The sequence below is a fragment of the Pipistrellus kuhlii genome, unplaced genomic scaffold, assembly GCF_014108245.1.
Source record: "Pipistrellus kuhlii isolate mPipKuh1 unplaced genomic scaffold, mPipKuh1.p scaffold_m20_p_7, whole genome shotgun sequence".
Classification (NCBI taxonomy): domain Eukaryota; kingdom Metazoa; phylum Chordata; class Mammalia; order Chiroptera; family Vespertilionidae; genus Pipistrellus; species Pipistrellus kuhlii.
Window position 1 is genome coordinate 42,453,694 of NW_023425573.1, and position 24,440 is coordinate 42,478,133.

The following is a 24,440-nucleotide window of genomic DNA, read 5'->3' on the forward strand; positions in this document are numbered from 1 at the left end:
GAAACAATATTCAGTATTCATTACTACCTTTCCTATAATCTATTTGCACATTTGAATTATATTTCCCATTTGCTACATCAATGACTCAGTATTGTAACATATACATATAATCTTGGTTATTTTTCCTCCTTCACTTAGTGTGCTGTGCAGAGTAATCTAGAAGGAAACAATAAAAGTCTTAAAGTATTTTTTTGATGGTTGTTTTGCTTTGTTTAGGTATCTGGCATTTAAACTTGACTTTATTATTTTATCTAATATTAATTATTAAAGTTTAGAGCATACACAATTTTTTCTTCCCCTATTTTCTCTAGCAAGAAAAGTTCTAACTCTGCTACTTTCCTCAAGTAGTAGAATCTTCTATGGGACAGAATAATCAATGTTCAGAATATTTTTGTTGTTGAAAAACCATCTCAAACATTCAATAATTTGAAAATGCTACGCATTTCCATCTAGTTTCATATTTAATATGTAAAAAATTGTCTTACCTTAATTGGCTTGGCAGGGGATGCTTCTTTATCAGAACAAAGGACCTTTTCCTGGGCAGATTTTTCAAATTGTTCTTTTAAAAACTTAGTTGAAACCTTTGGAATTTCTTCATCCTCAGCCTCAGGTGTATCTATGACTACAAGTAGAAAAGAGCACCAAAGACATTATGTAACAAACAAACATGATGTTTGAGAAGAAATTATGGTTCCATGGGAAACTTCTCCCAATATAAGTTCAGTAAAAAGATTCAAGGTACATTCATAGGTCAAGAAATATACAAAAGAAAATAGTGGTGGTTATCTCTGAATGAGAAGTCATAAGTGATGAGACTGTTATTATATAAAATACTTATTATACATATTTTCTAAATTTTCTGCAAGCATGTTTTACTTTTATGTTCAAGAAAAAATTGTAAACATTATAAAACAAGAAAAGAACAGGAGAAGAACACAAAAGGAAGACCGACTTCCTTAAGAAAAACCAAAATAGTCAAGTAACATTTCAGTAACAGGTGGCTTAAATCTTCCCTTTTAGCTCTTGAGGACAAAGAAACTTCTCATTCCCCTTCTACAGGCAAGACAAATAGTACACATTTTATGCAAACTTGCACAGATTTGCCTTTAGTTTAATCTCATATCTGGAAGTTGGATAAGTGGCCTTAAGCATGCTTAAATCTGTTATTAAAAGTAATGCAATCTAGATAACATATCTGTTCTAAAGGAGCTTAATGAAGATCAAGTTTTATTGTAGTTCCTTGAGGCAGAAAGCAATTCAGAGGTGGTTAGCTTATCACCTAGCTTTTAGGAGGAACACATCACAGGTTGATGAGCAATGAACTATTTTAGAAGCTTATTGCATCTATCACCACAGGTAGAACGTAATTATACACTGAAATACTACCCTGTTCCCTTTGAGATGACGAGTCACAGTTATCCACTTTGCATAGTGAGAGAATTGTGCTTTGGAAGTCCTCCACTCAAACACAGACATGTGAATAGAAGAAAAGAATATTTGGGTCAAATAATACCAGACGCTGACCTGTTTCTTGAACATATTGATGCAACTGGGAAGCTTGGTTTATTTCCTCAGTGTGCTTTTCAAGATGAGAGACCTGTGTTTAAAGATAATTTTAAATAAATAAACATTTTTAAAAAGTCAGTGATTTTAGTATATTGCACATGTATTAATTATTTCACAGTGATTTTCATCCAAGACTTCAGTTCACATTGAGAGAAGTTAAATGCTTTTACCTCATCATGGTCTCATGCTATAACAGAACATGTGTGGATTGACACATAACGTGCACTCATATATTTAGGGTGCTTGTTTCATTTTTTCAGATTGTCAACGCAAAATGGGAAAGGAAACACTAATACGAATTGATATTAAAAACATAAAGTACAAGTAAAGCAATTGCTTGCAGCAAGGTAAAAATTTCCACACAGTTCTGAAACTGGAAAGTGATGGCTTTCTAAATAGTTACCATTTCTGTTCCAAGAACATCTATTTTGTGTGCTTTGGAAGTTTCCTGTTCATGTCTTTCCATTTCCTGGCTGCTTCTTGAAGTGTCAAGCTGACCACTGCGGATTATCTCCTGAAAATGAATGAATGAATGAATGAATGAATGGGTGAATGGATGCGTGAATAAACATACACTAAGAAAGGTCTGAACATTTTAACTTTTTTTATTAATGTAATTTCAGTGATAGAGGCCTCTGAAAAAATTAGTTTGCTTGGCTGCTGTAACAAATTGTCAGAAATTTAGTGGCTTAATATTACACAAACTTAATATCTTACTCTTCTGTAAGTCAGAAGCCCCTATAAGTCAGAAGCCCTAAATGGATCTAAGTATTGGCAGATATCAGAAGGCATGCATTCCTTTCTGTAGCTCTAGGTGAGAATCCTTTTGCAATTCAAGAGGGCACCCATTTTCCTTGGTTTATGGCATTCTGTCAGGCTGAGAGTTTCTTATACTGCCATCTCTCTGGATATCTCCTCTGAACTTCCCCACTACCCTTTCCACTTTAAGGACTGTGTAATAACTTGATTAACCCAGGATTATCTCCCTGTCAAAAAGCCAACTGATTAGCAGCCTAATTTCACCTGAAATCTTAATTATTCTTTGTCAGGTAATTTAACATTTTCACAAATTCTGGAGATTAGGACATAGATATCTTTTGTATATTCCTCTATTTATTAGTGTATATATATATACATATATATATATATATATTTACTTGAGTAAAAACACTCCATCCTATCATCTTTAAATATATTTTCTTGTAAGAGGTGACACATATACATTACAAGTTTAGAGTTAAAAGTTTCTACTTCAGCACTTATGTGCTATTGCTAAATAGAACTGTAATTGCTACATAAATTTGATATATTTGTTTCAATGCATCAATTTTACTGCCCCCTGGTTAATGTAACTTAAATTAAGTCTCTCTTAAAAATACTGCAAGATTTTGTTTCCATCATTTTGCAATTGTTTTGTTTGGATTTTAAATCCGACTTTCATTCTTCTCAATTTCAGGTATCTATAGAGTTAGGCAAAAGGATGAAACATCTTAATGCTCAGAAAGAAATAAAATTAATCAAATAAAATATAATAAAGAATTCTGGCCAGCCAAGACCGGTTTGGCTTAATGGATAGAGTGTCGGCTTGGGGACTGAAAGGTCCCGGGTTTGATTCCTGTCAAGGGCATGTACCTTGGTTGCGGGCATATCCCCAGTAGGGGGTGTGCAAGAGGCAGCTGTTCGATGACTCTCTCTCATCGATGTTTCTGACTCTCTCCCTTCCTCTCTGTACAAAAATCAATAAAATATATTTTTTAAAAAAAGAATTCTGGCCAGAACACCATATAAATTCACACAAATTAATTCATGAAATTGCTTCCTTAAATTAAACTCAAATGTAGATAAGGCTGCAAGAGACAGAATGCCATTTTTGTCACAGGTAAACTGACCAGGAGTCAGAAATGGGGGGTTAGTACTAACTCCCTCCTTCACTATGTATGTCCTACTCCTGGGTAGGTCACTAAATAATAATTAAACTTGGTTTATTTATCCCATTCAACCATTAAAATAAAGAAAAACAGATGACATATGTACTCTAATTTTGGAACCTAAAGGAGAAAATGTGGCACAATTGCAAAAACAATAGCATGATGTTTGCATGGCTCATACCCATCTGATATCAGCTCATGTATTAGCCAAATACATTACAAAAATCTATACACTTCTAAGGAAAATTCTGCACACCAGAAAGAATTCACATTCTGTCTACCTAACTTCTCATTGTTATATTCATTATCATTGTAGAAAAAGACTTTTTACATTTCTACCCCCACCCCAAATTCCCCAAATTATTGCAAACTCATTCTAGTATAATGAGCAAGGAAAGAAAAGGACATACTTTTTTACTTATTTTTATTTTTTTAATTTTATTTTTTATGGTTACTCATTATTATTTTGACTCATAAAAGTATAGCCAATAGAAAAAAAATGTGATGAAAGACTGGCAGAATAGTTAATGATAACTGTCTTACTAGAGTGGAAAAAACATTTTATATTCAATGCCAGTAATTAAGCAATTTTACCCATCACTAATCTCATTTTTAATAAAACTAGAGAGTTACAATATATTAATGTTATTCTCTTCTTTGTCAAACAGACAGAAACAATACCAAAACATACTCTTCATGTTAGCAAAAATATCAATGGATTCTAGGTTTGAAGGACTAATCAGTTCTTTTTTTAAGTGATGAGCATAAAAATTTGTGATTGATATATTGTGTTTATTTAGATTTTTTGTATATTCAAATTCCACCTTTTTATTTTAATCTGTTTTCTCTCTCTCTCTCTCTCTCTCTCTCTCTCTCTCTCTCTCTCTCTCTCTCTCTTTTAATTACTTTAAAAATTTAAAGCCTAAAATTTGACATCCCTAGGGTTTGAGCTTAAGTTAAGGCTTTTCCACAATTACTTATACACTTTTAAAGTCTTGGCTCAAATATTATTTTTGCTTTGAAATCCTTCTTGACTTTTCTAGACAGAATTACCTATTTCATCTTTGTTTTAAAAAAAATTAATTTTAGAAATGAATTGAGAGGGAGAGATAGAAACATCAGTGATGACAGATAATCTTTGATTGGAGGCCTCCAGCCTGACCTTGTCCTGTGACCAGGAATTGAACTGTGACCCCCTGGGTCACAGATTGACGCTCAGCCACTGAGCCACACCTGCTGGGCCTTCTTTTCTTTTTGTATTTCTGTACTTTCAGTACACATCTGTATCACATTGCACAGTCATTTTTTAATATGAAAATATCCTTTAACTGAACTCATGGATCCTCAAATCCCAATGTTTAGCTTCCTGGTAGATAGTAGGATTGAACGCATGCACAAATAGTCACATTATTTTCCTTGGAGTAGGACAATTTTATGACTTTATAAAAAAATAGTTTAAAAACTGAGATTCTAAAATGTTTCCACATAATCCTAGCATTTTATTTTTTGGGGGGTATTTCAAGTGACAATCTTTGAATATTACGTAGTTGGTAAGTGGAGTTACTGAAACGAATGTGTATAACAATAACATGACAATCACTTAACAAAGTGTAGTTAGAAAAAGGCCTCTTGATAGAATTACAAGTAATCAGAGCATCTGTGGAAAAATATGGGGAGTGCTGTGATGCTGAGAGTATCTGGCATCACCAGAGGGAGTTGGAAGCCTGTACCAAGAATCCAAAATATACACTAAGGCAACAACCACATATACAAGGTAAAGAACTTTTCAAATAGGACAATACATTTTCAAAACAGTATTCGAGTGAACTGGGCAGAATTACTATTACATAAAAAAAATTAAATTCAGATACTTACGGTGACAATGAAAAACAATACCTCATCCTTATTTTCAATGTACACAAATAGGAACACTTAGATTGTTTCCATATCTTGGCTATTGTAAATAATGTTGCAATGAACATGTGGATGGATGACAAATACGTATTAATTGCCTTTTTATTATTAATATTGTTTATCTATCTTCCTCATTCTTATTTTTGAAGAAGAAGACCCTTTAATATTTCTGGTAATAGTGGTTTGGTGATAATGAACTCATTAAGCTTTATCTCGTCTGGGAAGTTCTTAATTTGTTCAATTCTAGATAACTTTGCTGGGTAAAGTAATCTTGGTTGTAGGTTCTTGCTTTTCATTACTTTGAATATTTCATGCCAATCCCTTTTGGCCTGCAAAATTATATACCGTATCTATTATTTATTAGTCATTTATTTATCTATCTCTATATCTTCTCAAAATAGAAAAGTATATACACATATATTTAAGAGGGAAAAAAAGGCTCAGTTAGTTGAAAATTTTCTTGAGACAATATTTATTACATCTATAGATGCCTGAATTATGTAGGTTATTATATAAATCTATGAGAGAAGTATCAGTATTCGATTAATTTTTTCTTGACTCATAATAATTATTCTTTGGTCATATTTAGCCATAAAGAGCAAAACATATCATTTGAAAAATACTTAAGTTAAAAGTAGAAATATATGACTTTGAAAAAAGAGGCTTCTGAATAAGTAGTGCCAGCTTTAATCCCTAGAATTCTGAATGTCTTCTTCTTTCCAAAAAGTGTTATTTATAGAGACATATTCTAGTGTCAAAAATGCTAAAGATTCATAACAAAAATATATAGAAGATGCATTCTCAAAGGGCCATCAAACATATTAGTTATATAAGTAATATTTATTTTATAAACTAAAAAACAGGATGTATAAAAACATTCAATTTGCAGTAAAGGATGTCTTCCAGAAGTTTTATGTTGATATATGCTACACTATATTTCAATCCAATACAGACATAAAGCATCTTAAAACCAAAGAGGCAGTAGGATGTAAATAAACATAAAAGTACAATAAAAGAGGATAATACTTAAGATTTTCAAGGAGCAGTGGAACTGCATAGAAAAAGCTTGCAAAATGACTGAAAATACTCTAAAGAGGTAACATGTATCTTAATAGAGAAACATAATTATTATGTCCTTCACTATTAACTCTCCCTCACCAATATTTAAGTGATTTTTAAGCCTTGCAAATTTCTATCTTTAATTATCTCTTGAGTCCATGACCTCTTTACTCTAGACCTTCTGACTCATTTAAGTCCTTGTAGATTTAATATCCTATTTCAGGAGTCTCCTAACATTTATCCTTATGTCCAACCATGACCCCTTCATATCAATCCTATACAGCCATAAAAGTCTTTCTTAAATACATATCTATTCATATTATTCCCCTGTGTAATTTTTTTCAATGGTTCTTGATTGTGATAGAAAAAAAGTAATAGTTCTTTAACAAAGATATAATATTCTCCATTAACTGGCCTTTGTCTACATCTCAAGCTTCATGCCTCAGTTATGCCTTACCATATTCACAAATATATTATTTACAAATATAAAGGAACATATGTTGTTCCTTTAACTTATGATGCAATTCTATATTCGTGAAAATTATTTTCATTCTAAGCTGAGGCATTCTCTGATTGTCTTTTTTGACAATCCTTTATCTAAAGTAAGTTTATGACAACCTTTTGTGTTCCAACAACTTCATTTATTTTTTTCTCCTTGAATCTACTATATTGTAGTTGTGATTATTTGTTGTATAGCTGTCTCTCTGATAGAGTGAGCTCCTTGAGGGCAAATTAATATCATACTCATCATAACACATTTTGTACTTGACATATGGTGGATACTTAATGATTATCAACTGAATAAAAAAAAACAACAATAAATAAAATGAAGACACACACTCTGGAGTTAATCTTCCTGGTTAGGATCACATTTGCTCATTTTCTTTGAATGTGACCTTAGACCTCACCTGAGCCCATTTCTTGTACAAAAGAAAAGAAAAAAAAAGTAATAATAATAGTAACTAGTTCAGAAGGTTATTAGTTTCATAAGTGCTATTTTAGTGTTTGCTTTCCTTATGTAACAAAGATTCATTGCACACCTACTTTGTGTGAACTATTTTCCCAGTAACTCAGTATACATACTAAACAAGCCCCGCTCCCCCACCCCAAGAAAAAAGTGAAGGAAAGTACATTCTGTGGTTATGTCATTTAATTTAACCATAAATTCTTCATTTTATAAATAAACCCAGAAACTAAAAAAGAAGCAAGTTCTAATATATAAAAATTTCCCCTCATTAGCTTATTAATGGATTTAATGGATTTGGGGTGTGTGTGTGTGTGTGTGTGTGTGTGTGTGTGTGTGTGTAGGGGTTATTCAGAGAGAAATAAACAAAGAGGTGCCTGTGCATTTCATAACTCTTCCCAATCTACTGGTTCAAAGCATCAGGGTCTGACTGATTTGAATATGAAAGATAATTTTCTCATTATCATAATAACGTATGTTGTTATGAAAGGCCTAAAAAAATAAAGACAGAAAGGAAAGGAGTGGAGGACAAAGGGAAAATATTTTTTTGATCCTCCAATAGTAAAACACAACCAATAACACCAAGAACAAAAATGTGATTTGGGGAAATTTTTTAAATATGGTACAAATGTATATGTTAGGCTCACAAACTGAACCCCAGCCTAAAGTGGACTTCATCAAAGTCTCCCAAAGCTCCCCCAAATATTTCTGAACACTGTGCAAATGATGAATTATACTATTCAAATGATTATAATTTGTCCTCTGTAAAAAAGAAATGAATTTAAAATGCCACAGTGGGATGAAGTCTTTAGAAGGCTCTGGTATTTGCCCAAGGATGAGGAGAGTCCCCTGAGGGGTGTGGTCATCTCTGGGATAACAAATCCTGGCTCAGGTCGGAATTGTCATGTTCATTACTGAAATCAGAATCACCTGGGGAGCTATAAAATCCCCTGGTCTCTGGTTACATGCCAGAACTAGTGAATCAGAGTTCCCTGGTTTCCGGGGGCAGCTCCGTGTATCACCAGAGTTGAGGCCCACCTCCAGGAGGGCGTAGATGGCTTAGGTGATCAGGGCTCCCACTGATTCCATGTCCCAGCCTACCAGGGAGAGTGCTTTGATTCTGATTCCTTATCCTAATGCTTATCACGGAAGAGTTAGGAGGTGGTGTGTCAGAGACTCTGAAAGCTATCCTGATTCAGGTCTGGAGTGATATAGAAACCAGCAGACAGAAGCCTCACCGAAACCCACTACCACTACACTCCTGTCTGCAACCCAGGGGACCCGTGGGGAGTAGCACATGGTAGGGCCTTTTAAAGGATTGCAGATGCCTTTCTAGACAGACCAGAGTCATGTAAGCATTAATAGACACTGGGGAACAATTAGTGGTTTCTTTGGGCTTGCAGAGAAACCTCTCTTCCTTTCATCCTGAGAAATACAAGTTGTCATGTAGTTTAGATTGTGTTTTGTCTTTGTTTTTCTCATATTGGTACAAGCAGTACTACATGCAGTTAATTTATTTGACAACTTGAGCAACAAATTGTTCCCAAATATGTAATTCTTTACTATTCGATTTCTGTACAAAGAAGGTACAGGATTCCACCCTGACCTATATAGAACTGCAGGAAGGTGGACATGGGTAGGAAGAGCTGAGACACAGACAGAAACAGTGGTAGGAGGTCCTGAGAAAAATGGCCAGGCAGCAGTGGCCAGGACACAGGTGTGAAAATCAGTAATACAATGGGTACTAGTGAGCATAAGAGAGATAGGTTTGAGTGCAAGAGCAGAAGGCAATATGAATCAATTTATTAAATTGGCATCTAGGAACCCACAGTTGGACTAGAGTTTGTATTTCCAATTCTTGCTGAATTGAAAAAACAACACCACCTGAGTCTCTAGTGTAAAGCATAGCTGGACTGCTGTATGGCACAATTAGGAACTGGGATGTTTTGCTTAATAGATATTACCAATCAACTGAATTCTGCATAAACCAGTTTGTGCAGCTCTGGCCTCAACTGGATTATAGACTTTAATTGGTAGAGGCCATTCTTTTATTGTTTAATTTATTTAGAAAAGAGTTGGTCATCTGATTCTGAGCCAGCATGCAAAAGTTAATTTTATGTTCTTTTCATCACCAAAACAGGCACTGAGAAAGAGTTGTAGAAGTTAAATTACTTAACACTCTGGACTTGGAAAAGAAAAGAGGTAACAGATTTGTTGTTAGAGTTTCTATTTTTTAAATATCATAATATATTTTTACTAGAGGCCCAGTGCACGAATTTGTGCATGGGTAGGTTCTCTCAGCCTGGCCAGCAATAGGTACTGTTCGGGGCCATCTTGCCCAGTCTGAGGGACAGACTGTGGGAAGTTGGCCAGCAGTTGGAGGTTGGCTGTGGGAGCACACTGACCACCAGAGGGAAGCTTCTGCATTAAGTGTCCCATGGTGGTTAGTGCATGTCATAGCAACTGGTTGACCAGTTGTAACAGTTGCTTAGACTTTTATATATATACTAGAGTCCTGGTGCATGAAATTCATGCATAGGGGTGTGTATCCCTCAGCCCAACCTGCACTCTCTTTAATCTGGGACCCCTTGAAAGATATCTGACATCCTTCTCACAATCCAGGACTGCTGGCTCCCAACTGCTCACCTGCCTTCCTTCCTGATTACTCCTAACTGCTTCTGCCTGTCAGTCTGATCACCTCCTAACCACTCCCCTGCCAGCCTAATTGATGCCTAACTGCTCCCCTGCCAGCCTGTTTGCCCCTAATTGCCCTCCCCTGCTGGCCTGGTCACTGCTAAAGCCCTCCCTCCCCTGCCAGCCTGGTTCACTCCAACTGCTCTCCCCTGCAGGCCTGGGTACATCCCAACTGCCCTTCCCTGCAGGACTGATCAGCCCCAACTTCCCTCCTCTGCTGGCCTTCTCACCCCTAATTGCCATTCCCTGCAGGCTTAATTGCCCCTAACTGACCTCCCTTGCAGACCTGGCTCCTCCCAACTGCCCTCCCTTGCTGGCCATTTCGTGGCAACCATCTTGTGTCCACATGGGGGCAGTCATCTTTGACCACATGAGGGCAGCCATCTTGTGTGTTGGAGTGATGGTCAATTTGCATATTATTCTTTTATTAGATAGAACTAGATAGGATAGAGGCCTGGTGTAGGGTGGGGGCTGGCTGGTTTGCCCTGAAGGGTGTCCCAAATCAGGATGGGGGTTCCCTTGGGCTATGGGCAGCCTGGGCGAGGGGCCTGTGGTGGTTTGCAGGTTGGCCACGCCCCCCAGAGACCCAAGCAAAGGCTCTGGTATCTGGGATTTATTTATCTTCTATAATTGAAAATTTGTAGCCTTGGGTGGAGGCCAAGCAAGGCCAGGGCAGGCGGAAATCTTGGCTTCCTCCATTGCCAGGGAAACCCAAGCCTCCTGATTTGTCTGTGGCCACAGCCATCTTTGTTGGATTAATTTTCATACTCACTCCTGATTGGCCGGTGGGCATGGCTTGTGGGTGTAGTGGTAATATGTATTAATTTGCATATTACTCTTTTATTACATAGGATAGATTGATTTCATAGAGGAAGGGAGAGGGGGAGAGAGAAAAGAGAAACATCAATGCTGAAAGACAATCAATGATCAGCTGGTTCCTGCATGCTCCACACTAGGGATTGAGCCTGTAACCCAGGCATGTACCTTGACCAGGAATCAAACCACAACCTCCTAGTGCATAGGTTGATTCTCAACCACTGAGCCACACTGGTCAGGCAGAGTATTAATTTTTAACAGAGTAAAACTATTATGTCTACAATCTACCTATCAGCTTTACTTTGAGCCTCTCAAGGACAAGGCTTGTGTCTTTTCGGAAACATGCACAGGGATCCTGCTCTGCTCACTCAGCCTAAGTAAGGCTCATGTGCCTGCCACCCTGTCTGGAGAAAACTCAGGGTGCCACTCTGGCCTGTGCCCAAAAGAACAGGTCCCCAGCAAATGTGGGCCTTATTTCTTGGTATGTGTACACATTAACATTGCATGTTGAAATATATTTGCTATATTTTATTAAGACAGTTGTAGGAATATATTTATCTTCATGGTTTCAACTGCACAAACCAGAAAATGCCATGAGGTAAATTGTATCCCTCACAATTACTTTTCCTTCCCTTCCATTCATCAGCTAAAACAGGCCGAGAAACCACAACCCTTATAGAAATGGGGGGGGGGGAGAAAAACAATACTCCCTCAACTCTTCCTCTTTTCTATTTATTCAAGCTGTGTAGTAGCCTTTTTTTCTCCTGCCTGATTCAATCCATATATTAATTACATTATTTTCCTCTCGGTACAGCTTGTCACAATACTGTGACTAAAGCAGTCTTCAAAGGCAAACACTATGTTATTCATTTGCTCCCACTTAAAAAACAGACTTCAATTCATAATGGCATCCAGGGCTGCAGCAAACCTGTGCGGGTGTTAGGGCTATTCCTCTCTCTTGGAGAGGTCCCCCTCATCTGGTCATTTCCCAGAGCTGAGGTTAAGCATTTTTTCCTCAAAAGAAGACCCATTATGACAACTTTTTAAAATATGCACTAAAGTTACTGATTACTCCAGAGCAACACATGCCTAAAACATACACAGGTGTGTTAATATTAAACCAATCTTTAATTACCCAATGAGTTCTTGGGAAATGATTATTTCTCAAGGCCAAAGAAAGCTAAGGTGTGAGGCACAGAACATGCTATCCTTCTTTACTTTTTTACATATACATGAAATGTTTATGAGCCATATTCTACTTTGAGAATAATTGCCACTTGATAATGCTCTCTTGGCCATTGTGCAATACTATTGATGAACATACTAGTAGCTGCTGTTTATTGAATAATTCATATATGTCAGGCGTTACAGTAAGAGTTTTACAGGGGCCATCTCTTTTTATTCTTAAAATATGCCTGTTATTTCATCATCGTTTTACAGAAGAGACTAGGTGGCTAACTCAAAAGATTTTAACTTGAGATGTCTGACTCTGGAACCAGGAGGCTTAACCATTACTCCAAACTGCCTCATTTTGAGTTAGGTTACTTTAAATGGTAATAGTTATTTAAAATTGGAGGACAACACAAGGATGCTTGTGGTCATAACCTTACATGTTGATAGAGATCTAGGCTCAGGTTGGGGCTGTTCATAGCTATCTATGACCTTGAAAAATTATGCTTTGGCAGAAAGTTCAAGGTTGGTTTAAAGCACTTTCATGAGAAATGATTTGCAATGTGGACATTGAGCTGATAAAAATATGTTTGCTAGAAAATAATTATGGGTCACCTTTTAAGAGTCTAAAACACATCGATGTCAGATTATATCTGTCACAAGCTGTCAAAAATGATCAGTATTCTCCAGGGATTGTGCCAGATACAGATAATCTTACAGAGTGCTAATGTTGACATTAGGATTTTTGCGACACAGATGTATGTGCAAAGAAACACTGTCTTGCAGCTCACCCTGGTCCTCATCAGACTTGGCAGCAGGGAGTGAAGGTCAGGAATACTTCAGACTCTTGGCATGGATTTAGTGCAACCATTTTCACATGAAAGCAATTACCTGAGCTCTGAATTACACTGATTACTTCCAAAGATTTGGGGGACCCATCTGTTCTCTACTTAAGAGACTTAAAAATAATAAAAAAAGCAACTCTAGGAAATAAGAGCCTTCTAGGACTTAACAATTCACAAGCAAAGAGCTACTCAGTACTGCATAAATATGGGGAAAGAAAACGAAGATGAAATTTATAGGAAAAGATGAGAATCAAACCCTGTGTGTGAGACTGTGGCACAAGAAATGGACATCTCAGTCTGCTCATGGGTCTGGGGGAAATGTAAATCATATCTCAATAGAGCTGTTGGAAAAAAAAAGGAAAAGAGGAAGAATGTCTTAAAAAAAGAAACCCTAGAATGGGCAAGTGAAAATGAACTAAAAAAAAAAAAAAAAAAAAAAAGACAATGGCTTTTCATGCCAATAACACATCTATTCTAATCTGCTCCAGCATATTTTAAGACACCCCTTTAAGAATTCGGGGATGAATTATTCAGAATGCTCTTCCAGATTGAGCCTGTTTTTAATACATGGATTAAAAGCATCCCTCTTAAGTGGTCCTTTCCATTCTAGCATTAAGGATAACAAATATTTTCGCTGGCATGGAATGCTAAGAACTCCTAAGGCAAGGCCAGAAACAATGCCGATGATATATTTCTAGCCTAAATATCAACAGGGGTTAAAATGAATGATTATAATCCCTTAGCAGGGTTGGGTTTCATTCATAGACATTGGAATCAGGAATAACTGTTTTGAAAAGCAGAATCCAAATGGGTGATGTTAAAAATGGTGGCTATTAACCAAAATTTGAAATGTCTGGCATAAATGAGTATTTCTCTATCTTGTATCACATTTTTTAAATTCTATTTCAGAACCCTTTTTTCAATAGTTATAAAAGAGTCTGATCAATCAGAAAACAGAAGGGATCTTTAACCTCAATGATAGTTTAATTTTCAAAACTTGTTTAGTGCCTGGAGGGCGCGACTTAGTGGTTGAGGGTAGACCTATGGAACCAAGAGGTCATGGTTCCATTCCTGGTCAGGGCACATATCCAGATTGCAAAGTTGGTCCCCAGTGGGGGGTGTGCAGGAGGCAGGAAATCAGTGATTCTTTCCCATCACTGATGTTTCTCTCTCTCTCTCTCTCTCTCTCTCTCTCTCTCCCTTCCTCTCTGAAATCAATGAAAAACTATATATAAACTTGTTTAGCCCCATTGCTATTATAATTTCCCATACAAACTGTTACCAAATCATCAGCTAATTATACTGAAACTTCTGACTTAAATTTATTAGAAAAAAATAAGCAGATTGGACTTAATTATTATACTTTATGAAATTATTATTAATGGTGACATTAAGTATTATTAGAAACTCCCCAAAAATGTTCTTTCTCTTAACTCTAATAAAACTAGATTTCCAAATTAATATTAATTTTATATTGACAAAATAAAAATATATAAATTTTTGGCCAGATGCAGACATAGTGGACAGATAAATCTCGAGGACTTTTAACAAAGAAAAAGTCTGGGAATACCCTTAGAACCAACAACAGCTTGGATAAGAGAAATAACTGTGTATCCCAACCAGCAAGCATCTTATCCTCAATCTCTGCTGATAAAGAAAGTGCTTTTTAGAATGCATCTAATAGCTATAAAAGTTTAAGTTAATATCTAAGACAGAATTTTACTACATTTTTCACTCTATTATTAAATTGAACATGTATTTCAAATTTCCAATAAGCATTATAAAGTTATTCATTTTCTAAAATGCAGGCAACTTTTTTCTTTTTTTTCCTACAGACTTTAGCACACAGTTCAGTAAATTGTCTTCAATAGTTTGTTTTTACCTATGTCCTCTTTACATATTTTTTATATTGCATTGCATTAAGAATTAGGTTTAACCATTCCTCTTGGAATTATTGGGTATCATTAGCATGTCTAAATGTAGATAATGAAACTGAGAGGTTATTATAGGCCCAGAGTCATGCAGATTTTACTTCTAGTGCATGATTGTTTTTTTCCTACTCCCACACACAGTATTTCATATTCATAGAATAGCAGCTACATCTTTTAATAATAAACTACAGTTGCAAGGAGATTATTGTGAAAGTATGTACAGTTTGTTGGTTGCCTTTGTATTTACCTAGTATTCACTTGTTCCTTATTGATAACTGTATATGCTGAAAATTTAGGGAAACAGGTACAGAGGCCTAAGCCAACCATCATCCCTGGCTATAGCAATTAGTGCTAATAGGGCTTGTGTGTCTCATTAAGAGCCAGTTAGATGTGGTAAGGCCTTTTCCGGGGATTTCTGAAGAAGGATTCTTATCCTTTCTCTGCAAAATTCTACTTTTTTTTTTTTTTTAAATATTTTTAATGATTTTGTACAGAGAGGAAGGGAGAGAGACAGAGAGTTAGAAACATCGATGAGAGAGAGTCATCGAACAGCTGCCTCTTGCACACCCCCTACTGGGGATATGCCCACAACCAAGGTACATGCCCTTGACCAGAATTGAACCCGGGACCTTTCAGTCCCCAAGCCGACGCTCTATCCATTGAGCCAAACCGGTTTTGGCTGCAAAATTCTACTTTTACAACTATCTGGGGACAACCTGGGTGAGAATGGGGGCAGTTTAAAGGAAGCAAGGCTAGGAGGTAGACAAGAAGAAATACAGTAAAGATGATACTTAACCTTTACAAATAAACACTTATGCAGTGATTAAAATGGGCCATGCACAATTTTAAGCTCTTTATAAATATAACTAATCATCCTCTTAACAAACCTATTGAGGGAGTACTATTATAACCTTGACTTTGACTTTAATTATAATTGAGGAAACTCAATTGTCACACAGCAAATAGTGAGGGGGTAGGAATTTGGACCCAAGTGATCTGACTTCAGTTTCTGTGCTTAGCTACCATTTGAGGCACATATTTTGAGCCCTTATATCAATGAAGATTCTTACATACTTAAAAATGGGTTAAAAAAAAAAAGAAGGAAAGAAAGAAATCCTTGGTTTGTTGCACTTGGCAATTTTTCCTGATATAAATATTTTCACCATGGCTAATTTCAAGTTATTAACATGACACCATCTGGCTAACAAGATAGCTAAAAATTAAATAATTGAAGAGTTGGCATAAGCTAGCTTCTCTGGTATACTACTGGAGCTTAAAACAGACCTCCCTTCCATAAGACTGTCTTTTACTGAATCTATCAGGTTGCTCTGGGTTTCAGCCACTCTGTGTTGGGTTTTCTGTCTTGTAGTATTAAAGAGGCCTCAGTGAGTCCAAGTTTCATGGGTAATGAAATACTTTCCCAGAGATAGTCCTTTGTTACTATATTAGAACTCTATATGAATAAACAAATCGCTCAACAGGTTTCTCATCGAACTTATCAGAAAGGAAAGCTTAAGTGGGTTATGAATTTGGTTTTTGTAGTATTGGCCATAGAATTGCCAGACCCAGTGCAAAATGAAAAAGTGGGGTCCCTTGTTAAGAAACTATTCAGAACTTCAAGAAGATGGCAGAGGAGCATTAAGCTAAGTGCAAGGCCCTTGTAAGAATGGGACCCTGTGCGAATGCCCAGCCACATACCTGTGAAGGTACCCTGAGCCTGCCACTCAGCTGCTGACAGAGGTGGCCTGTGAACTCGGATCCACAAGGCCCATAGCCCTTACACTCTACTGTAGTGCTTCCTGCAAAACAGAGGCTCTGCAAATGCATTACCTACATTTCTGTGTAGAATTTGTTACTTAAATTATTAATAATAATTGCATCTTGTCTTGTTGACCAATTTCAAGTAAACACACACAAGTGACTCACTTATATGTTGCAACAGCTATATATTAGATTACAACTATATCCTTTCTTAATTTCTTAGTTACATTATGTTTCCTTTTGGTAAAATTAAAAGAAATCTTACATAAATGTATTAAGCTATCTATATTGCATTTTTTTTCAGACAATGTCAGAAAAAGAAAAAGAAAAAGAAAACAACCAAATACTTCTTCACATATCAGATTTTTAATTATTCTATCTCTCCCCCACCAAACATACCAATTGCCTTATTTTTTTTAAACTTAGACAACTCTAAATATTATAGAGATTAAAAAACAAACCCTCAAACCCCTTTTATCTCCTACTACAAAATTTCAGAAATACCCCAGTGAATTTCTTCCTCATGGAAAACACGGGCCTAAGTGCAGCTGTTTATAGGGCAATTTCATATTTTCAAAATACCAAGCTCAGCCTAATAAGTTTTATTACTTAGATTCTTACATTCAAATACCATTATATACCACGATAATATTTAGTGATATATGATAATGGAAGAATGAAGTGGGGAAAATCTTTTATATAAGATATCATTATACAGTTTTACATAACATCTGAATTCCACTAGCCAATTTTTGATGATTTTTTTTTTTTTAAGAAAACAGAAAACTCACTGCAATAAAACAGCTGAATAATGCTTCAGATTTAGTTTGTGCCAACAACAAGCAGATAGTTTACTAGGAATAATGACCTAGAAGAAGAGGCTCAACATAAAAACTGTACTCAACATTTCTATTTACCTGCTGACTAACCTAAATTGTTTTATTTTCATTTACACTTGAAAAATTATATGCCGAGAGGAAAAATATTCCAGCACAGTTCCCAAGAAATGTGGCAACATTCGCCAAGGAAGTAAACTGGTACATTGATAGGCTTTAAAAATGGCTTTCTAAAACATGTACGTTTTACCATTTTTTGTTAATGAGGAATGAAAAGAAATGTACCACTAAAAGGGCTGAGGCTAGTAGGGGCAGTGCCTACACTGGCACTGAAATGAGAGCATTTCGACCTTACTTGCTTTCTCCGTGAACTACGGTAGAATTACCTGCTCAGACCTGTTCTGATGCTGGTACTGGTGCTGCGAAAAGCTATTATAGGAAGAAGCAATTTTGTCCTTCTCAAACTGTTGCTTCACTCTGGCCAAACCACCAGGCACTGTGCACATGTCTGCTTCCTCCATCATCTAGGACCATTAAAAAAAGGAAAAGTCAGCTTTATATTTTTCTCAGGATAGGATTCTCAAGCTATTTAAAAAAAAAAAAGTTGACAATTATTAATGGGTGATATACTTAAAATGACATCATTGTATGTAATTATTCCAGTATACCCTTACAGAAAGAAGCCCTTAGTAAAAATAATCTCTCCATGTTATTTTTCGCATTTATCTGCTTTTTAATATAGGTTACAAGAATATTAAAAATATTAGGTTAATTCTCCTTTCAGATCTTGATGTCTGGAGATTGGAACTATTAGAATGTATTTCTCTAATAATACATAGAAAGTAGACATTAAAATGCTAGAATCGATTTTAACCCAATAATATTGTCATTAAAATCCGACATGTTATAGGCAACACATTAAGAATATTAAAAACATTTGACTCACTCCAAAATGTATTTAAATCATCAAGGATAAATAAAATAACCTCGGAGTATCTCCGAGGCAAAAATATTGATGTCAGCAATAATAACAACTACTGATTACATAGTACACTGTGAGCTGCTATGGACTTACAAATATTTTGTCATTCGATACTTCTCCATTTTCTTTGAAATATGGATACTTATTACCTTGATTTTTAAGTCAGGAAATCGAGGTTTGGAAAAGTAAGGCAGCTTGTAAATTGTCACAGGTCGGGTGTGAGTATTGAGCTGGAGTTGGAACTCAGCTGGGTCTGCCTTAATCACAGCTGTCTGTCTGTTTTAAACCTTGTTAGTTTAAAGGACAGGCAGAAACACAGCAGCTCTACCACCCCAGGACTCAGCTTCTAGTGTTGAGCACAGGTGGGGGTGGGGTGGGGTAGGGGCTAAGATTATAAGGATTCTAGCTTTGTCACTGGCATTTTACAGATGAGAGGATCTATTTCAACAGGCAATATTTGGAACATCTTGAAAAACATTGAGGAGTCTTGTCAGATTCTATGCCCCAGTGGGAAGTGCTATAACCCAAGGGTTTTGCTTTTGATAACATAGCACACTCCCCAGCCCAGCAGGCACTCAAGCCCAGATGGGAAAGACAACTCTCAAGCAAACAGGCCCCCTGCCAACCCCCCTCCTCCAGGTCTCCTTAAAACCGGGAGCAGACTCAGCAACACTTCAAACCACAGCAGGTCTCCTGAGGTCTGGCTCAGCCCTGACATAACCTTGGAAGCCTTCAGACGTGGAAGTAACTGGATGCCCTGGAAGTGGGTGAGCTGAGGTTCGCATGCCATGGACTGTGGACTCCTGGGGACCTGGGGTGTTTACCCCAATATTCTCTTTTCTCCCTCAAACAGATACGAAAAACACAACTACTGTCTTGAGGTTTCCCCTATTCCAAAATATCGGAGACTAAATTGATACTCAAGATGATCTGAATTCTAGCAAATATTCAAATGGTTGCTTTATGAAGTTCACAACCCAACCCCTCCCCAGGTACGTGGACTGTTAAATAATTGAGAATTTGCACTCTATGGAAAAAGGGATGCTTGTACACTTATTTGTTCTAAACAGATAGTCTGTCAGATTCTGCAACAAAAGTCAAATGTAAGTCCTGGTCAGTTACTGCCATTTGATACATGGTAAAGTCTGAGAAAGTATGGCATCCCTTTGGACATTTGAGATAATGAAGGGGAAGGGTGAATTAAGGCTACTATCTTTTTATTTTTTTAACCCCTACCATTTAATTCACATAAGCAACTTTTCTCAATTGAGCATCTATAAAAGATACAGGGTGGGGCAAAAGTAGGTTTACAGTTGTGAGTAAAGGAAACACAGAGTTTATGCTTATATTGTTATGTATTAATTATTGCATTATTTATTTGTATTATAACTGTAAACATACTTTTGCCATATCCTGTATATAAATATTAAATTATAGAAAATAAGGTAATTATTGTTGAGAAAAACCTTACTCTTGTCAACAAGTATAAACAATGTCCAAATCATATGTAAGTTATTCTGGTAAACTCCAGCAATTATATTAATACATGAATACTCTCCTAGTATGTGCATTTTCTCAAAAACATCAATTCCTATACTGAACAGGTTGCCTGTCATCTACCAAATAGATTAAAACACAGATATACCCATTCCTTTCCTCTAGCATTGTGCTTTGGAATAGAGCAAATTGTACATGCAAAATGCAGACAGTTGATTATTTTTATTAATAAAACACAATCCCTAACATCCCTGGTACTGCTGAACTATAGGTGCTGTTACCCACCTAAGTGGAGCAAGTCCTTTAAGCTGTAGTTTAGTGATGGTGATAAGGTTTCCTTGTTCAGCTCAGATTGTAAATGAAGGTTTACATATGTAGATGGCAGGACTTACTCATGGGGCAGTCAGTAGCCTACGCTGGCTCAGACTGAGATCCCCTCCCATGATTTAGCCTTGTTTACCATCATGTACTAAACGTCCCAACTAATCTATGTTCTTGTAAATGACCACATGACTTAGATTTTGTTTTGTTTTGAACTTTTTCATGTTTATCCTTATTCTAGGTTTCTTATTCTTGGAGTCAGAAATAAGACTCAGAATCTAATGGATATGTTAATAGTAAAGTTATTTTAATAAGTTAATTTAAATATCTAACATGGATCCTACCTAAAACTGTTAGTTTAACAATAATTTACCTAAATTTATTTACCTAAATTTAGATAAATATATTACACTAGAGACCCAGTGCACAACATTTGTGCACTCAGTGGGGGAGCGGCAGGTCCCTCAGCCCAGCCTGAGCCTTCTTGCAGTCCAGGAGCCCTCAGGAGATATCCTACTGACAGCTTAGGCCTAAGCCATGCTCCCCCTGTGGGGAAGCTCCTGCATTCAGCGTCTGCCCCCTGGTGGTCAATGCACATTATAGTGACCAGTTCTTCTGCCTTTCGGTTGATTTGCATATTAGCCATTTATTATATAGGATAATCACCAGTTTCCTTTACCAGAACTGTCTTTGGTTCTAGAGCAAATTAGGAAAAACATAATTTGCAGCGCTGAACAGACAGTGATTCTAATCCCAGTTCTGACACTTAAAATCTTGGACCAGAGTTCCTCAACCTCGGTTTTATTTCTCATAAACTGGGAATTACAATATGTTTCTCAAAGATTTCTTGTGTTAAAAAGGATAAAGGAAATAAAATTGCAGAGTACAAAATCTAGCATTTTAATTTGTTTCTTGACAAATGTTACTCCCAGCTTCTCTTCTGGAGGCTGCTGCAGTCTGCTGCCTTTTCAAGAGCATGACTTTCATTCAGGTTCAACCAAATGCCATCTGGCTGAGGCTAGGACAATGAGCAACTGATCATTGTCAGCTATCGCAACGTGATTGAAATATAATGGGTACAGTTTGGGAATGAATGGGTGACTTCCAGATTTTGCACATATAATATTTGGATTATTTGTGTAGCAAAAGATTTATTCACAAGCAGTTTCCATGACTTAAAAAAAAATGAACACACCTTTGATGCAGCTGACCAAATAGGCAGAATTTTGTTGTTGTTGTATGCTTTTTCTTGTTTCTTTAGATATTTACTAGGATTTCTCTGAGATAATGCGTTCTTTATTTTCTCTCAAAATATTTACTTACAGCAAAACCAAATAATAGGACAGTTGTTGGGCCAAAACTGCTTTCATGTATGAGAGGAGGCAGTTGAATGTAGTTGAAAGAGTACTGAAGTCAAGAGACTAGAGATTTAGTGTGCTTTCCCCACAAATTACATGATCTCCATAAATCACTTTCCCTCAGTTTTTTCTTTAATTGGCAGGAAAAAGAAGGATTATTTAATATTTTATATGTAAATTATATCCAGAATATAATTACCTTAAAATCTTTGTATTAACTTGTAATAATTTAGTTTCCTTATGTGCCCAATTTAAATATTCTTTTTTTTGCACATTATAAATACATATTATACCCTACAGAAGTTTTTATGGTTTTATGGTATATGATAAAAAGATGGTTTACTAAATAGCCAGTCTTTAATTAGGTATTTTCAAAATCAGCTTGTTTCCCCAAGAATCAGTTCTCCAATTTACAATAGAATGCTAATTTGAAGTAAAGTTCCTTAATGATCCAGCAGGGGGTGCTATCTAAGAAGACTTTTGGGAAGTGTGATACTATTTGTTTTGGAAGTGATCTAAGGACTTATGTCATTTCTTTACATTCATTCAAAATCTATTCTGCATCTAAAATGGATTTTTAATGGCTATGCAAAAACTTAAATGTCATCTAGAATTGCAACATTGTTAATGAGTTTGGCAGTCAGCCTTGCCTCTAAATAATTTGCAAAAAAGAAATGTTAAGAGTAGCTGTTTTAGAATACTACCCTTTTGGGCTATTCTCGCTCTCTTTCTCTTTTGGTTAAATGAATAATTTTACTAATTTGGTGATTATAATTATAAAATAATACTTTATACTCCATTAAGCTATAAAGCTGCTACTCATAAAACGACTCATCAAATCCTGTGGATTGAAGGCCACAGAATATGGAACACAAATTCTTTTGAATATAATTTTATATTCAAAGTTATATTTGCCTGTAAAAATTGGTGGTCTTACTGAATCCTGCTGTTTCCTATAATCATAATTGGTTTAGCAGAATGCCTACATTGCTAATTCCCTCATTTCTATGTTGATTAACCTATAGCTAATGGATTTAGTACATACAGAGAAATGAGAAATGCAAAAGAAATTATACTGCCAGTGATTTTAAATGAACTATACTCAAGACCAAGGAGGGAGGCATGCAGGCCTACATTATTAAAATTTGAAATTAATTCCCAACTTTCCTGAGGAGAATAGCTATAGGTTAAATGATAATGATGGCAATAAAAACACATTTATACAGTGCCAATGGCTTATACACAAATTATCTCTTTGAGTCCTCCCTGAGGTAGACGGTTATTCCCATTTTTCAGTTACGGAAACTGAAGCTCTTAGAGGAGTTAAGATAATAGCCCAAATCACACAGTTAGCAGGTAGCAGAGCTGACGCTTAACTTTGGATCCTCTGAAGTTGATTCACATGATTTCTGTGCTTTTTCTACTTTATCCCTTTGTCCAATAGTATTCTTATATTGCATTGGAAGGAGGGTGTGTGAAGAGCAGACAACAAGCACATTGCCTGATACAAAACCAGCAGGAGCAGCTTACATTGGCGGAGAAGCTGTGGCGGTGGTCACCCTTGGAAACAGCTGCTTGGTACCTCGCCATCCTCTCCTTCAAGGGCACTACCTCCTGGAGGTCTGACACACCTTCAGTCCAGGCAGCGCTGTCTTCCGCAAATTCACGTGCAGGCTGATCAGGGCCTATAGTCACTGGAAGGAAATGCAGTACGTTCAGATACGTGTCAGGGTTTGCAAAGAAAATAGCATCAACCTTCTGAACAGTGACGGCATTTAAAATATCTGGTCATAAAGCAGACTGCGACGGTTCACAGTATTTTCAATGTTTCACTGTCACCTCTTTTCTTCACGTGTCGAGCAAAGCTACACAATGCCTGTATAGGAGCATATGCTTATATAAACACGAAAAGAAAATGTTGTCCTCCTGCAACTATTCTAATAAGAAATAGTTATTTAATGAGACATACTCAATGATAACTTATAAATATTCCCAAAGTACTATGCGTTGAATTTAGGCTAAATGTTGTAAGAGCATTATTATGTCATTTATGTCTCTAACTACCTTATTAAGTGGGTACTATTATTTTGTAAAATTCAAAGGTAAGAAAACAGAGTCTCAAATTAAAAAAATAAAATAAAATACTTGGCTATGATCATACAATCAACAAGTGGCAGATTTGATAGTTGACCTTACTCTTTAGCAAGTCTAAAAATTGTTCTTTCCTTCTCTATCCACCCCTCAACCCTCAAGAAAATAGATTTAGCTAAAATATGTGAATGCTTTGAGAATTATGGACTGTTTTTTCTTTTATTCATAGAGATGGCATATAACAAAGAAATAATAGTACAATGGGAAAAAGCTTGTTAGCCACCTATTTCAGAGAGATGACTGGCCATTGAAGCCACCTGCCTGACAGAAATAGAGGGTAGTAGAAACTACATACTTGGAAAAAGAGCAGAAGACTCATAGTTGTTGGAAACAGAAAGGTCTTAGAGGTCATAGTCTTACCTGATCTAATCAGATCCTTTTACACATAAGGAAATAGATATCAGTGTCTAAAAGAACACAAGGACCCTGCATATGAGTCTCCAGGGTTACTTAGTTGTATGTGCCAGACCTGGTCTCAAAACCAGTTTTTCTTATTTGATCTGGTGTTTTTTGTTATCACTCTGCTTGACAGTTTACTATTTATGCTGAAAGAATATTGTAATTCCAAAATCATTTCAATCAGATCTTTGTGGGGCCCGTCAGTGTATGAAATGTATGTGTATGTTTATGTCCATTCATCACCTGTT

The 24,440-nt window shown here is 36.3% G+C and overlaps 1 protein-coding gene across 2 annotated transcripts in view; it reads right to left on the bottom strand.

Moving 5' to 3' along the window:
* XIRP2 (xin actin binding repeat containing 2) overlaps window positions 1-24,440 on the bottom strand; it is a 65,496-nt gene that overhangs the window by 21,161 nt on the left and 19,895 nt on the right. The window contains exons 1-5 of one of the 2 annotated variants that reach the window (XM_045575365.1): window positions 23,173-23,332; window positions 17,871-18,008; window positions 1,970-2,080; window positions 1,525-1,597; window positions 486-622 (exon numbers count right to left, since the gene is read on the bottom strand). In XM_045575365.1, coding sequence (XP_045431321.1) covers window positions 486-622; window positions 1,525-1,597; window positions 1,970-2,080; window positions 17,871-18,008; window positions 23,173-23,232 — 519 coding nt within the window. In that variant the 5' untranslated portion in view covers window positions 23,233-23,332. Of the gene's footprint in view, window positions 1-485; window positions 623-1,524; window positions 1,598-1,969; window positions 2,081-17,870; window positions 18,009-23,172; window positions 23,337-24,440 lie in introns of those variants that run through there. The other variant, XM_036421724.2, reaches the window with a different exon arrangement.